Source organism: Pleurodeles waltl, chromosome 1_2 (assembly GCF_031143425.1).
Source record: "Pleurodeles waltl isolate 20211129_DDA chromosome 1_2, aPleWal1.hap1.20221129, whole genome shotgun sequence".
NCBI lineage: Eukaryota > Metazoa > Chordata > Amphibia > Caudata > Salamandridae > Pleurodeles > Pleurodeles waltl.
In genome coordinates, this window is record NC_090437.1 from 743020331 (window position 1) to 743036207 (window position 15877).

At 41.0% G+C, this 15877-nt stretch overlaps 1 protein-coding gene across 4 annotated transcripts in view; it reads left to right on the forward strand.

The window, feature by feature from the left end:
• Positions 1–15877, forward strand: part of TMEM144 (transmembrane protein 144) — a 188176-nt gene that overhangs the window by 62788 nt on the left and 109511 nt on the right. For all 4 annotated transcript variants that reach the window (XM_069243307.1, XM_069243298.1, XM_069243280.1 and 1 more), the window contains 2 exons: positions 343–423; positions 13018–13099. In XM_069243307.1, the coding sequence (XP_069099408.1) occupies positions 343–423; positions 13018–13099 (163 nt within the window). The remainder of the gene's footprint in view (positions 1–342; positions 424–13017; positions 13100–15877) is intronic.

Consider the following 15877-nt stretch of genomic DNA (forward strand, 5'->3'; position numbering starts at 1 on the left):
CCGCCCAGTGGGCAACACAGCCCATTTTCCTTGACTGTGTTGGAACTCTTGGCGGCCTTACTGTGCCACTGTGTTGAATGTGGCTAACCAGCACTAAGCAAAGCATTTAAATAAATACATCTATCACTACTCACATTCATTGCCTATCTTACACCATTAATGTATAATTTGACATTTTGATACTTTCTTTGTTTTAGCCCTGCCTTGTATTATTTGTCTGTGCTATTAGCTTTTTTACTGAGATCTAGCAAAGGCAAAGCTGCCCAATGAAACCTTGAAACTTTGATGCTTCCTTCAACAAAATATTGCATGAAAGGGTCAAACCATGTTTTAATCTTCCAGATTTGGTATGTTTGGCATAGATCCTCAAGTGGTATCAAAGCCCTATCTAAATTACATTGGTGCTGCACTTTCCGCCTTAAGGTAAGAATGTTACAGTTTTTGTTATATGCATGTTTATTTTGCTTTTCCTTCTATTTTGTGTCTTCATTAATATTGTCTTGTAGTACCTCTTGCAGTAAAGATGTGCAGTTAAAGTTACGAAACCTGAAAACCACTAAAATTCACTCCTTATGGTCCAGTAAACTAACCATAACTCTCATGCTGTCAGGTGCTGGTTATGGCCTAATGTATGACTTCAGTATAAGCACCAGCATAAGTTGACTAGACCAAATGGGTTCCCTTTGTGGTTGTCATAAAAAATATAATCCCAGAAGAATCCTTACAAACTCAACATTAAAATACTCCAGAGTTGATTTATACTACATTGCATAAAATGAAATGTTTTACTTTGTCATATCTGTGACATTGTTGATCAAAATTATGAAGTTGCATTAGGTTCTATCAAATTACGAATGCGCTTTACTCCAACAGATGTATGCATGCACTGCTCCTAAATCAGATGAGTTATTGTAATGTAATCTACATTAATGCTAAAAAAAGACTAGTAAAGACTTCAAGTAATGCAAAATCGAGCTTCAACACTCAGCCTTAGAGTTTGACAGATGTATGGTGAACATCCACCAAAATCGGCAGGTGTCCCATCTGCCTTACTTAGAGGGCCTTTATGGACTCTAAACATGGCAGATGTGGCATCTGCTACTTTTTGGTGGATGTCCTGTAAATGTTGAACTCTAAAGAAAGTTCTCTGTCTAAATCTGAGTAAATATGATCAAATAAATCTAGCCCTAACCTAACGTCATTGGCCCCTAGTGAAATAAAGCATGTATTATCAATTCCAAAACTAGTTTACAAATCATAGGGAAAAAGTCCCAAACCCTGTGTACCATGAGCCACACTCTGCAGTCCGGGTTTGAGCATCAGAACCAATTATGCAAATCTTATTTGTCTTCCAAATTGCAGGAGAAAAAAACATAATTGTGAAACCATCAAAGTAGATTATACATCATCTAAAGAAATTCATAGTTTATTATAGGATTATCAAACAAGGCTTCCCTGTATATGAGTAGACCAGTGTACAAGTGCCTGCAAATGGAAGTGATTTTCATTATTTATGTGCTGATGGGGAAAGCCATCAAAATGGATCTTTTTTGTTTGAGGTGTTCTTTGAAGAGGATTGTCTGCAGCTTCTTCATGAGTCGAAGGAGCCAAGTTATCCATTTGATGTCTATTTGGATGGACTATCATTTCCCTGGTACATAGCAAGATCAGGGACTGATCTTTTTCTTCTTACGTTTATGTACTTGTCTGGCATTGTGGCTGTATGTGTTCGTTTTGGCTCAGAAATTAATGGTCTTGTCTATGCGCTAGTGTGGTGTGTTGAAGTTGAACTGCCTTGACCCCAAGGCAGGTGTTCAAGGAGATTTAAACATGGAGAGGCAACAAATCTAAGCACTACATTTTTTTCTCAGACTTTAAGGAGCTGGTCTGTTTCATGGAAAAGAGTATTTATTGTGGTATATATCTGCGAAGCTTCTGAGCAGGGTTTTACATCTAAGTGTGAGTTGGTGGTAGCCTTAACATGCATCGTCTGGGAGGTATGATTTGACGTTGTTGACGGGTAAAAGCAAGTGCCAAGCCACTCGAGTCTTCATAGCAATGTCTGCTTTAGAAGTAGAAGGTGCTTTCAATATTCTTGTCTCTGTTAACGAGAGGGAGGGGGCATGAATCAGTCAGAGTTTAGTACAGTGTGCTGTGCTTGTATTTTAGTTTTTTGTTGTCATGTGTAATAAAAAAAAACTATTTTTACATTGGGTTCAGCTACAAGTAAGCCTTCAACAACTAGGCATGGATAGTGGAGAGGCAAAAGAGCTGTGTGTCATGCATGGGCACACTGATGAATCTTGTTGACCACGGGTTCCATTTAGATGTTGTAGAGTATAGGTGTTTGGGTAATATATTTCAAGAAAAAGTGCTTTAAAGTATATTGTGCTCCAAAACGCCAGTTGTTTGCATTTTCAATATTGATTTGTTTTAATGAGTTCTTGATAAATATTTGTTTCTAATTGATATGTTTTAATGATCTCCTGATAATTATTTGTTCTTAATTGATGTTCAGGGTTGTGGAATTTCATAAAATATCTACTTGTCCTTGGGACAGGTTGCTTCATAAATGTACTTGTCCTGTAGAAAAAATCTGCTTGTCTCTTTGGTGCCATGTAGCGTGGCAACAAAATATGGCAGCAATTTCATTATATAAGAGCTCTGATAGTAGCCTCTCTTATTATGCCTGGGCTAATACTATACTAGGGCTTAAATACTAGCAGCTTCCTTATTTTGCCACCTCTCCTCAGATCTACATACTGGAGCTGGAGGCTGAACTTTGCTAATCTTCTAACTTGCATGTTTAAAGGGTTTTCCCCAGCAAATCTCTAATCATTTCCCACATTGAGAAAGGTTGGAAATTTACTCCTAACAAGGGTCAGTAGTAAAACTTCTCCCAGGTTTGGGAGAAAAGTGGTTAAAGGAAAAGTGAACTTGTAAATGCTGAACAGATTTTCGCATGAGCAAATCTGCACCTGCCTATTTGCTTGTGCTAAAATACAGCTTACAAATGCTTTCTAGCAATACGATTTCCTGGCATACCTCTGTAAATACTTGTGAGTTCATGAAATACGCAAATCTGCACCAATGCAAAGACCCTCACGTGTGACAAGTTCCGAGCTAGACAATTTTGTGTTACATTACATTACAATGATCGCAATCTGCTCTTTCACAAGGAGCATATCAGCACACAAAGTAGTTTTGTTCAAGTGTCAGGAACTACTGTGGCAATGTGTTCCTCTTGCAACCAAAACTATTTTTGCTTCTTGCTAATACTTGTTACAGTAGTGAGGGCCAGCAGCTCCCACAGCAATTACGTTTTACAAAAGCCATGTCAAAACAAGACAAGCATTTACAAAACCAAAAGACTGATCACCAATGTCTGAGCTATTGGCTTTTCCAATGCTTGTTTATATTCATGTTTCCCATAATCTTGTTGAAACTGGTTACACTGACGTTCCATTATGAATATTGTTTTGGAAATACAAGCATGCATAAACACATTTTACCAAATGATGCTTTAAATAAATGGTACCTATATTTTCACAGTAGTTTAGCAAACGTGTTTTTTCCTAGTTGTTTTTTTTTTAAACATTTTATTTTGAAAGCAGAAAATCATCAACCTTGCTTTCAAGCTTATGCAAATATTTGCATTTAATCAGAGAGCATTCTAGGAGCATTATACATCGCCTCATATTTTTAAACTTTGCAAACGTGTGTACACATTTTGTTACTGGGACCACTGTTAGTAGTGCAATCTGAGCTTACATTTATTTAGAACCTTCTTCCCAATAATAAAGGCTTTGTATTAATGAACGATAAATACAAGTTGGAACATCATTGCCATATGGACACAAATATTACCTCAACTGCATACAGTTCCTTTCCCTGGTCTCTAATACGTACTGTAAATTGGCAGCCAAGTGGCTTGTGCTCCAGAGGGTTGAGCCTTACCTGTCCCAAGGACAAAAGAAACCTGAAAGATTGTTGTTGACCCCAAATAATGTTTTCTGGGCGTCCGGTTATAGGAATTCCACATCCCTGGATGTCAGTGATGCTGTTCAGACCATTTTGGGTTTCACACATTATTTTTCCTGGGAAGTAATATATATATATTTTTTCATTTCTTACATCACAAATGTCATTGATCTGTGAAAGCAAAAAACGTCACGCCATGCTCTTGAGTTTGAAACAAATTCATTTGAAGGGGTCATAAAAAACAAGTTAGTAATAAAACTAGATTAAGTGGTGTGTCGGTATACAAACTACATTTTCCTGCTGTAAAGTGCACTACAGGCTATGGTAGGAATTACAGCTTCTCTGTTGATTTATATTATCCCTTCTAGGTTACAGGGACGTGGTGCACTCAGTAACCTCTTTGAATATTAAAAAGTTACTAAAATAAGCAGCGCTACACCAACTCCTATTGAATTGTTAGGCCTTTGGGTAAATTGCATAGATGAACTTGTATCTTTTGGTCATGCAGAAAGCAAACCATTTGATGATGGTGCAGTTGAATCCTGTATAAAGTCAAGGTGGAATGTGACATCCTGGGCTTGTGCTATTCTGAAAATGCATGTGAGGACTTCAAAGTGCTTCTTCAACTGATGCTTCTGGAGAGGGCATAGCCATATGAAATTTCAAATGACTGCAGGTCATGGATGTTCATCTACAGAGTCGTTTGGTTCTTAACATGCAAAGCTTACCCAGTTCACTCCATTGCTGTAATTCACTCCATTGCTGTAACTACAGCAGCATTTTCAGAAGCTTACAGAATTTCAACAAACTGTTATGTCAGTCGAATGAGCGAGGATAAAACGTTCCACAAAAATGGCCCCTCCACCTGAAATATCTGCTGGCACAGATCTCCAACTTGGAATTTTAGAACTATAGTGATTGGGGAGGAAGTTCTCAGTTGACATAGGGGAAATATATATATATATATATATATATATATATATATATATATATATATATATATATATATATATATTTTTTTTTTTTTTGTGAAAAGGCAGCGAAGACCCATAAAATGTGTATTGGACATGCAGACTTAAACTAGGCACATTTGTTGATGAAAAGCTAATTGCGAAGATCATGAAAAGATGCAAGATTGCTAGTTTGTTTATGTTAAGCATTAGCCCTCTTGTAGTATTTTGAAGCTTTTGCAGTTGGTGTATACTGTTTTTTAGACAGTCCAACCAGACAGAATTTCATAATCCAACAATGACTGGATAAAGGTATTGACCACCATAGCTCTCTGCTGGAAGGGAAAGAAAGTAAACATTCTCTGAGGAGTTTTCAAATGAAAAAGGCCTTAGACACTGCTGAGCTCTGTGACTGCAAGGATAGCAGCCTATCTAAAGATTTGGGACAGCGGCCCAGGACGCAGTCTCTAGAAATTGATCACATTTCTTAATTTTATTATAGTTGGGTAGTAGTTCCCTTTCACTTAGGTTTAATTTTCAAAAGTTTTCCTGCATACAATTTTGAGTAGTTTCTAGCACTGACAATAAGTCAGAGGGAACACCAACAGCAGAATTTGGAAGTTAACAGACAAGTGGAGTATCATCTGCATAGAAGTATGATTTCAACATGTATATTCATAGCTCAGGGAGATAGACAAAAGAGGGGAGATTATGGCTTCCTTTGGTACTCCTCATAAGAGGGGTTTTGGTGTAGAAAAATAGTTGTCAAGGGCAATTGATTGGAACCTGTAAGGCTTGAGGACATCGATGCTAGGACAGTGCAGTCAATTGTGAAGGGGGACAAGAAGATGTTTAAATAAATGGAACAGTTGATGGTGTCAAAGGCAGTGGAAAGGTCCAGAAGTATCAGGACTCCTCCGCTGACCCAGCCCACTAGCATTTCCAGGTCATAAATTGTAGAGGTAAACACCAAATCTGTGCCAGTGCCTGGGCTAAACCCTGACTGATAATCCTGCAACGGTGATTGAGTTCAGTGTAATTCTGAAGTTGCAGTTTTCGATATGTTTAAGGATGAACAGAAGTATGGAAATAGGTGTAAAATGTTTTAGACTTTGCATGGTACAAAATAGGATTTTATGACAGTGTTTAGACAGAACGTTGGTAAAACAAATTACTATATGGCCAGTTTAGTGCAGCCTAGGATTGTTGTTCATTTATTCTTACAGGATTGTTGTTCATTTATTCTTACTAATCTGCGTTTTTGCTCAGTTTGTTCCAATTGGTGTATCTTTGCTTGATACAGTGTGTTTGTGTGAGACTGTTTATGTATAGTGCATCTTGGAAACTGATCTGTATTACCTTTGTTTAAGAGTTAGTATTTGTGCATGTGCATCCAGTTTAAAAAAAAGTCAGTCACTGTGTGCATACTGTGGCACAAATGGGGTTGCTGTGGTATGTACGTACACAACATCTCAATAATAAACAGCTGAGCGGCTATCCTCTAGTGACATATGCATTCTTGATGTGAGCAAGTAATTTCCTAAGTGCATTCCAGTGCTCCCGAGCTGAAGATGCTTGCACCTCACCTAAGAAACAAACCGCTTGCCCTCCCTAAACAAATGCACATACTAGGGATGAATTTACACAGCAAAGAGGCTGCAAAAGGAGGATACTGTCTGGATTTGCAAGGGATTTTCAAGAGACCAGTCAAACAAACAAGTGCACCTGCTTGAGAGCAGCACACATCCAGCATAGGTTGAAGCAGCATATAGTCAATGCAAACAAAGACATTTTGTGATGTAATGAAAAGGTATAAATCGTGGCCGGAGCGTACACCCCAGGCATAGTACAGTGACATCCTGGCACCATCAAACAAGTATGTGCTGAGTGTTTCATATGAAGCCCATCTCCAAAATATGTACACAAATAGAGGGCTGGGATTGTTCCTGGATGTACCCCTGGTCACAGCAGTTTGACAAGTAAGGAAGAAAATCCCATTGAACTTTGATAGTGTTGAAGAAAATGTCTCAGTTTGTTTCTTTGGGTATGGAAAAGAAGGTAGGACATTCTGCACTGGAGCAATTGCCTTTCCCATGTTACGAACGCATTTGACCATTTGGCTGTTTTAAAAAGCGGACCTAAGTCAGGGAATGGACAGCAGGCAATGATGCCCCTGACAACAAAGACTGGAGAAAAATATGATTAAATATTAAGCGTATGTGGCAAGAAGGAGGCAAATAACAAATCTCTTCCCCACCACAGTGCTAGCATCAGTTTCAAGTGGGCAGAGAATGTACATCATATGTAGAAATGCAAGGGAAACTAGAAATATGTTTCGAATCTGGCACAGCAGTTTACTCTTGGCTAAAGGGTTAAGTCAGCTTTTTTGTGGCCTATTCTTGTGTCCCTTTCTTCTACCTTCTGTTAAGCACATGCTTTCAGGTAATCAGCAATAGAGCTAGCTTCAAGGGCCAAGCATACTGCATCTGTCAAGGGGGTGGTGCAAGTTAAGTGTATGTCAAGTGGGCATTTGGGAGAAGTGGAGTAATCTGTGATTGGGTGTGTTGGGCAAGGCCTTTACTTGCCCATTGTAAGAATGTATAGGGTATTTAATCATGCATTGTTGGGACAAACACACATACTTCCATGGCCAAACTAACAATAGGCTCATCCAACCTAAATGCTGACAGATACAGCCTGCTTTCAGTACAGTAGGCTTCTCAGCAGGTCACAGGCTTTCTCTGCTGTGGCATCCATGCAAAGGCCCAGCTGACAGAGATACAGCAATGCATGGCATCCAGTGCTGGAGACAGAGACAGGAAGCATGTGGCAGGTAGCAGTGCTTTTCCTAGAATTTCATGGTGCTTATATCCAAACCTCCAAGGTAAGCAGCACATCCCTCTGTCTTCCTTGTTGTCTGTGTCCAGTCCAGATCATGGGTAACTGGCACAAGTGCCAGTGCTCACTCCTTTAAGTTGCAGCACAGCTCTCACTTTCAAATTTGCATGGCTTCCGTGCTCTGCTGTGAAGCTGGCACAGGCTTGAACTTGTAGAAGAGAGGGCTAGGTAGACCAGAGAGAGTGGGATGGGGGACAGGGGAAAAGCCACCCTATGCAGGGACTGTAGCAATTCCACACTCTGGACAGGAGCTGCAGAAAATATGTAGCAGGAAAAACACATATAGCAGATAGCAATTCTGCCCCTTAGATTTTGTAGTGCTTTGTTCTCCAGCTCTGAGACCAGCAGCACACCTCTTTCCCCTGCGTCTTGCCTGCCTCTACTCCAGTTTACCGGTAGCAGGCACAAGTAGCAGTGCCTCCTGCTGTGAGGCAGGCAGCAGCACAGCTCTCCATGTACATCCAACTGGCTGTGCTACTAAGCTCTGCGGTCGATGCAGTCTGTAGTCCCTTCAATGTGTAGGCTGCAGAGGAGAATAACTTCTAATAAGTAAGTGGAGGAGGATACAGCCTCAGAGGAGGGACTGAGTAGCTGTTCTAGGGTAGCCGGCAAGTGTAAGGGGAGGAGAGCAAGCAACGCCAGACAGAGAGAACAAGGAGGAGACCAGAGGACCAGCTGCACACAGCAGTACAGAGTGTTGCAACTTAGTACCCTTTCCGCCAACATATAAATCAGCCCTTAGTCTTTTTCCTTGAAGTCAAAGTCATTCAGTGCGGCAAGGCAGCAGGCTATACCCAGGGAGGGCTCCACAACATCAGATAAGCTTTGGATGAGGGCCCGGTGAAGCCGTAGGTTTTGGTAAGAAAAGTTCCAAATTTGAATTTCTCACCCAGGGAAGTCCTCTTGCTGGTCAGATAGTTTTTCCACCTTCACCTAGTCAATATTTTTACTTAGTCTCTTTTTCAGAGCTCGAATTCTTCCAGTGGGGCAGGGCTGCAGGCTGTGTCCGAAGAGGGCTCCACGAGGAACTATACCTTCTCAGCAAGGTCCAGCTGAATCGGATTTGCTGCTGTGGAGAAGCTCCAAGCGGGGGAAATCTGTTTCTTCAGCCCTGTGGCAACGAATCTTGGGCGGATCGGCTTGGCAGGTTTGTCCCGGTCCTCCAGAGGTTTTGAAGTCCAAAACGTTTTTAAGCCCTATGTTTCTAGGGGTGTGAGTAATAGTCCAGTTAGATACAGCCAAGGGTCTCAGGAGCTCAGGAACAGCTCTTGGGCAGTCAAGAATCACTCCAGCAGAGGTCACCAGCAGGGTCCAGGCCAGGTCAGTTGGGCTGTTCAGTAAAACCCTACTCTACTTTTTCATCTTGGGTACAAGTGAAAGCAGGCTTAGCCCGTTAGGTATCCTCACAGGTCTTCAATAGAAGATGAAGTCCTTCTGTTCTTCTGTAGGTCCAGTAGTGTTCTTAAGAAGGTGTCTTGTGGTGCCACATTTACACCCGGTACTGCGTGAAGGCGACTCCTGACCCTCCCTAACAAATAAGGTGAAAGTTCCCAGGGGTAACACTCTCCACTTTTATAGCAGTTATGTGTTCCGTACTGCAAAAATTCCTATAGTGGCCCTCTGTGGTTAGGATGAACGAACCCTTCTCCCCTTGTGCAGAGCCTGTGTCCCGACCCAGAGGTGTGACCAGGTAATGAGCTGTCCCCTCCTCCTTGGTCAATCGAAACCAATTCCGGAGGTAGCTTCCCCCCACTGGGTTTGGTGCCTGCCTGACTCGTTTGACAAAAGAAGGGATCTCTGGAGGTGTCATCTAGATGTGACAAGGTAGGCCCCTTTGAAGTAAATTAAGTTCCTGTGCACTGCCCAACTGGGGCTGTATTATGGAAAGGGTGCACTGTCCCTGTTTGCACCGTGGTGCACTTTAAGCAGGTGTGGTTGGTGCAAACAGGGACATGGTGTCCTGTTACAATGAAAGCGCTGCCCTCATGGCAGCCACAAAAGTCTGCATGGAGTGAAATACGGCGCAGCTTCTTCAAACATGTTCAGTGTTTCACAGTTCAAGCGGCATGCCACCTGCGCTTTAAAGAAGAGTGAGATCCTGCAGGCGGGTGTAGTGAGTGACCTTCCCCTCTGCTCCCACCAGAATTCTACCTGCAGGCGGCATACTTACTGTACCTGTTTGCATCTGCGCCCATGTCTATAGTATAGTATGGGTGCAGAGTCTAATAGAGTCCCTCATTGCCTGGTGCCACACCCCCATGCAAATGAGGGACTGTCCCCTCAAGATAACACTGGTGCTGCATGTGAACCAGGGCTATCTGTATTACAGAAGGGGGCACACAAGCATCTGTGTCCCCTTCTGTAATACCTTTTTGCCCCGTGGTGCACACTCCCTTTTCACCCCCAAGGCTCAATCTATAATATGGCCCCTGGTCTTCCTGCCAGAGGAGCAAAAATTCCCCACACAACAAGGCCATGTTTTCTGTTTTGGGAGCAGTTTTTACACCTCATAAGGCCATTCACTAGCTGGGTGACAGATGAAGGCTGATGCAAAACTAGTCTACATGAGCGCCAGGCAAGAAAAGGGTAACTTTCTAAAAGTCCCTTTTCCTTAGTATTTATTAACATTTTATAAAAATCCGACTTCACCATCGAACTGGGCTTTTACTAAATAATAAGTCTTTGAATTATTTCCCTAGCTGGTCCCTAGCCTAAGATAGCAAAATCAATGTTTAATATTGCTTCCCAGTGTTTCTTTATGGACCAGTCAGCCTTCCTACAGGAAAAGTAGCATTTGAGGGCTAGTCACTGGAAAGAAACTTTAACTTTAACTTTACATTTCAACATGTCCTATTTTTAAGCACCATGCACCCAGTCTTATGGGCTACAAGGGCTAAATATGGATGACGTATTAATATTATAAAGTTAGGTTTTCTTCTCTAAAATGGGTTTATTTTGATAGCTTGGGTTGCATTTTCAAATCTGCAGCAGTTCGGCTACAGCACTAGGCCTTGAGTCATGTTTGTCCAGTTGCACTTAGCCAATTACATTATGTTTACGGGGGCAGAGTGCAGGCACTGGTGCCTTGTAATTAGTACCTCAGTAAGCTCAGAGTAAAACAAAACAGCAGCATCAGTCCACACAAAATGGCAGAGACAACAGAAAGAGGCACTTTCTCACAGTCATGAACAAGGGACTGACCCAAAACCCACTGTATGTAATGTATTGTACACAGTAGATCTGCCTACCAACAGATTGTTGCTGTGACCTAAAAATGAATGCCACAAAATTAACTCTTACATATAGTTGAAGTCTATATAATTTCTGACATTCAAAAAGGCAATATTTTTAAAGGTAAGGTATACATTTGTACCCACATTTAATAAGCTAAATCCTGCATATGTAGTCAAATACATACTTGACCTCACTTCTTCCTCACGTTCTCAGTAAAAAATATAGACCAGTATTGTTGCAAATACTGTACCTATTGCAGCTACTGATTATCAGGACTGCTAAGAAGGAAACTCATTTTGTTGTCGCCTGCTTGTAGTTTTGTTTGTGTCAACAGTGCAAAAGGGGTGCATTATGTAGTTTAACATGGATATATTAAGAAAAGCTGGCTTAGAGAATTAACTCACAGTAAATAGGTGTTGAACTCAACTAAGGTTAAAATAAAAACAAAAATAAAATAAAAATATATATATATAATATATATGTACCTTTTGCTTTTACAAGAAACAGTAGTAAAATTTCATTTGAAACTGTCTTTGAATAAATTAATATGTTCTAGGACTAAATTTGTTTACTAATATCAGTGCTCATCCACGGTAATTTATTGTAGAAAAACCTGCACATGCTAATTTTCTGGTGCAAATAAAATTAAATGCAAATCCATTTCAAACATAAGAATTACAGGCAAATGTGTTGAAGCCAGGTGTTCAGAGGGCACCTAGCCTGAAAGTTCAGTATGTACTGCTCCTATTGGAGCATGACCAAGGCTGATTTGTAAATGATTGCTCTTCTTTAATAGCACAGCAAATCCAAAAACAATGGTAAGTTATTCACCCAGAGTAAATATTAGTTATTACCAAGAATTAGTGCATCTTTCACTGTCAGATGGAAAACCTAAACTATGGCTCCCCCGCCTGCCATACTCTTTATGACGGAAAACTGCCACTCCGGTTTCTGCCCGCTGGCCTTATTACGTGTTTTCTGCTGACCCAGGGGGGAAGCAGGCCACAACATTGATGCCAGCTTGTAATTGAGCCAGCGGCAATGTTGCAGTGCGTTGGGTGCAACAGCACCCGTTGCGCTTTTCACTGCCCTTAATTCAGGCAGTGAAAAGCGCAACGGGGCTGTCCATGGTAGCCCCTGCATGGCCCATGCCATACATGGGCAGTGCAGGGGTCCCCATAGGGCACCCTGCACCCCGTCTCCACCAGCCTTTGCATATTAGTGGGACCGCCATGCAAATGCCGGTGGAGAGGGGACTCTTAGTCCTTAGGGCAGTGCTGCTTGCAGCGCTGCCCTGGTGGGTTAAGACCACCGGCACCACCAAACTGTCGACCGGCGGCAACTTTGGGGTACCGGCGGTCGGACCGTGGTGGCTCTACCAGGGTCATAATGTGGAGGCCAGACCGCTGCTTTGGCGGCATTCCGAACTCCGCCGCAGCCCTGGCAGTCTCATGACCGCCAGGGTTATAATGAGAGCCTGAATCTGTATTGTGCTTGGAGCAGCTTCTTGAGTAGATATAGTAGGTCAATTATCAAATTATATTTTTTAAACTTATAAAAGTGCAGAATGGTGTAATGTTCTGTTTTGCATCTTGCAAGCAAGACTTTGAAACCTTTTAACAGAACACTCTGCACAATAACGTATTTCAAAGTAAGACATAGAAGCAGTAGCAACAGAATACAGTAAGGCAACATGCATAGCATTAGAAATGTGTCTTTAGTGCCGAGCTACAGCAGCATGACCAGTAGCATGGAATGGAATTTTACAAAGTAAGCTTCAGAAAACACAGATGGAGCTGATGGTGATAGTGCCTCATTTCTAAAACTTTAGTTTTATTTTCCAAAATGCTAGTAGTGGGGACTTGCTACTAAGTTAAACATTATTTTAATCTGTTAATTTAACATTTATTCTTTCTGTGCACACATTAAATGTATTTTTTTGTTGTTCCTGCAGTGCCGTCATGTTTTTGTTTGTGAAAAGTGACGTTAATACGCGGACAATTTCATCTGAATCTACTCCTTTGTTAGTTAATTCGGTATGTATTTCATATGTGTAAAATTCTAATTATTTCCAGTAATAATAAAAACTGAATTATTTACAATGGGGCATAGAATGGCTGAAGACACTTGAATCATTTAGGGAATCCTTAGGGAGTTCAGTGATGTTTGGAATCCATATGAAAGAAACCCTAACGTACAATGTTTGCTAAAAACATGATCATGCCCATGTGAAGTAAATGATCAACTGCCTTTTTGATTAAATGAGCTGCTCTGAATAGCAAACCTACACATTTATAAAGTAACAGACTGGCTGAATGTTGAAGATGGTGTGATTTGCAGCTATCCTCTCACTTCATATTTCAGCCTGATTGCAGTGAATTCCACAATTGTTTTATTAGCACATCAGTTTAGTTTTCTCTTCACACTTTTGTAGAAGGAGTTTCATCTGGAGTCTTCTTCTGCATGTCCTGCTCAAATACAGTCCATAATATGTTAGTCTCTTGGATGCATGTGTAGCCTCTCAACTGTACCTACTCTTTTCATTTGGATTTTCTCTGTACCCAACCACTCATGCATATCCATGCACCACATATCAAAACTAGGTCCCATGTTTTGTATCCAGTGTACTGTCACTTGTCTCTATGACCAGGAGTAGATTCAATGCTACAAACATATGCTGAGTATTGCTTTTTTTGAGGCTCAGGTTGTAGAACCGTTATGTAGTTCTGAGTATCAAGATCTTTGACTACTTTCATCAGTCTGTCAAGTTCCTGAGTCCAGAAAGCCAACACCGCCCTCCAGGATCAGGCCCTTTTCAAAAAGTCAGTATTGTCAACAAAATACCTATGGTGCGTCTAGACTGCATTGCGTAAATTCTTTGAATGATTGCAGGGTGAAGATATGACTGATGTAGACATTTAAACTGAATCAAGCAAAACGTAGCATTACTGGTGGACATCTTGGTCTACAGTATTTTCTTGGCCCAGTCTACTTCTGATAATTGTGTTCCACAGTCTCTTTCCCACTTCAGCCTAAACAGCAGATACGATTTTCAGTGATACACTGTCAGTGCACCGCACCGCACAAAGGGGACAGCAGAATGTCCACCTTTTTTAAGTATGTGCAGTACATAACCTATTTATATGACCCGGAAACTCTTCCCACGGTTCTCATAATGCATTCATTAATTTTCCGAACCCAGCACAAAATGAGGCCTTCCCTGTTCGTTCCACGTATCTTCAATATTGTATTTCTACCCTCCTTCAGATTTTGAACATCAGAACGACTAGTTGGAATACATCAAGATGTAATGTCCATGTAGTGAAAAGCGCGTACTTTAGTGACTTGATACCATGGCATCTCACCAGCAGTTTATTATCTCTACCAAAGAGTCATAAGGAAGATGTTGTATCTTGGAAGTCAAATAGCAACACTCTGTATCAGGAATGCCCAGCACACCACACTCGTATGTCAGTTTCAGAGTCTTAAGCTTGAGCGTGGGTCTGGCATTTGCCCATATTAGTAAGGAGAGCATATTATCTAAATTACCAAATATTCACCTCTGTGGAGAACTGAATACACTCTAATGATGAATATGTATCTGGGGAGAACCATTATCCTGATTGAAGCAACTCTGCCTTTAGTGTATAGCAATTTATTTTTCTAGAACGGCAGATATTCATAGATGCTATTGAGTACTTTGCCCATATTTGAAACATCATAGTTGTGTTCCATCCTAACTCCCAGATTCTTCAACTTCATGGTCTGCCACTTCAAGTGTAGATGTGGGAGCTCCTCCCGGTCCCAGTGTACCAGAGCCGTGAAGAGGAACAGGCAGGTCTATCTCCCAGTTATTTTGAAGTCTACATATGTCTCCAAATTCATTTAGGTTAGGTTACCTAGCATGTCTGGCATGGAGTGATGCAACACCCTGTCCTCTGCATTTAGAAACACACATGGATCCTACAATGTTTTTTTTTTTTAATTCCCCAGTTTTATTAACAAATGTTTGTCATCGCAAACTTTTTCACCGTCCCTCTAAAATATACTTGTTGAGAAAGGTGCTATTAAGGCCATGCACCAGTAGTTATAGGCTGCATGTAAAGAAGTCTGCTTTTTTTCCTTTTGTATTAAACCCAGATGATAACCTTTCTGTGGGTCACATTGTTAAATTGCTCAGTGCTTACACTCCCTGCACAAACAATGGTACACTTTTTTCCCCAAAGCCAATATTAATTTAAACTTTAATATTTTTGTACTGTGGGTTTCTAGAACTCATATAGAACATTTATCTTTTTGTCTACCCTTCTAATTTCTATTTCTCACTTTTGCTCACTTTTACATGTTTTTTTTAAATACATACCTTTAACCTGCTGCCTTCCATGCAAGGTAAGCATAGTTATAGTAAGTTAAACCCCTACATATATTTCTATAATAGGAAGCAGGGACCTCTGGCTAGTTCCTAAGTAACTTCGAAACTACACAGAGGTCCATGCTTCATCTTCTGTTTTTTTTTTTTTTTTTTTTTTTGCATTCAGCACTCTTAGCCTGAAAGGCAATTGTGTTGAGATATATAGATATGGATATGTTTGATGGCATGTGTAGCTGCAGATACACATGCTGTGCATTATTCTGCCATCTAGTGTTGGGTTTGGAGTGTTACAAGTTGTTTTTCTTCGAAGAAGTGTTTTCGAGTCACGGCATCGAGTGACTCCACCTCTTTGGTTCTATTGCGCATGGGCATCGACTCCATTGCTAGATTGTTTTCTTTCCGCCGTCTGGTTCGGATGTGTTTCCTCTCGCTCCGAGATTTT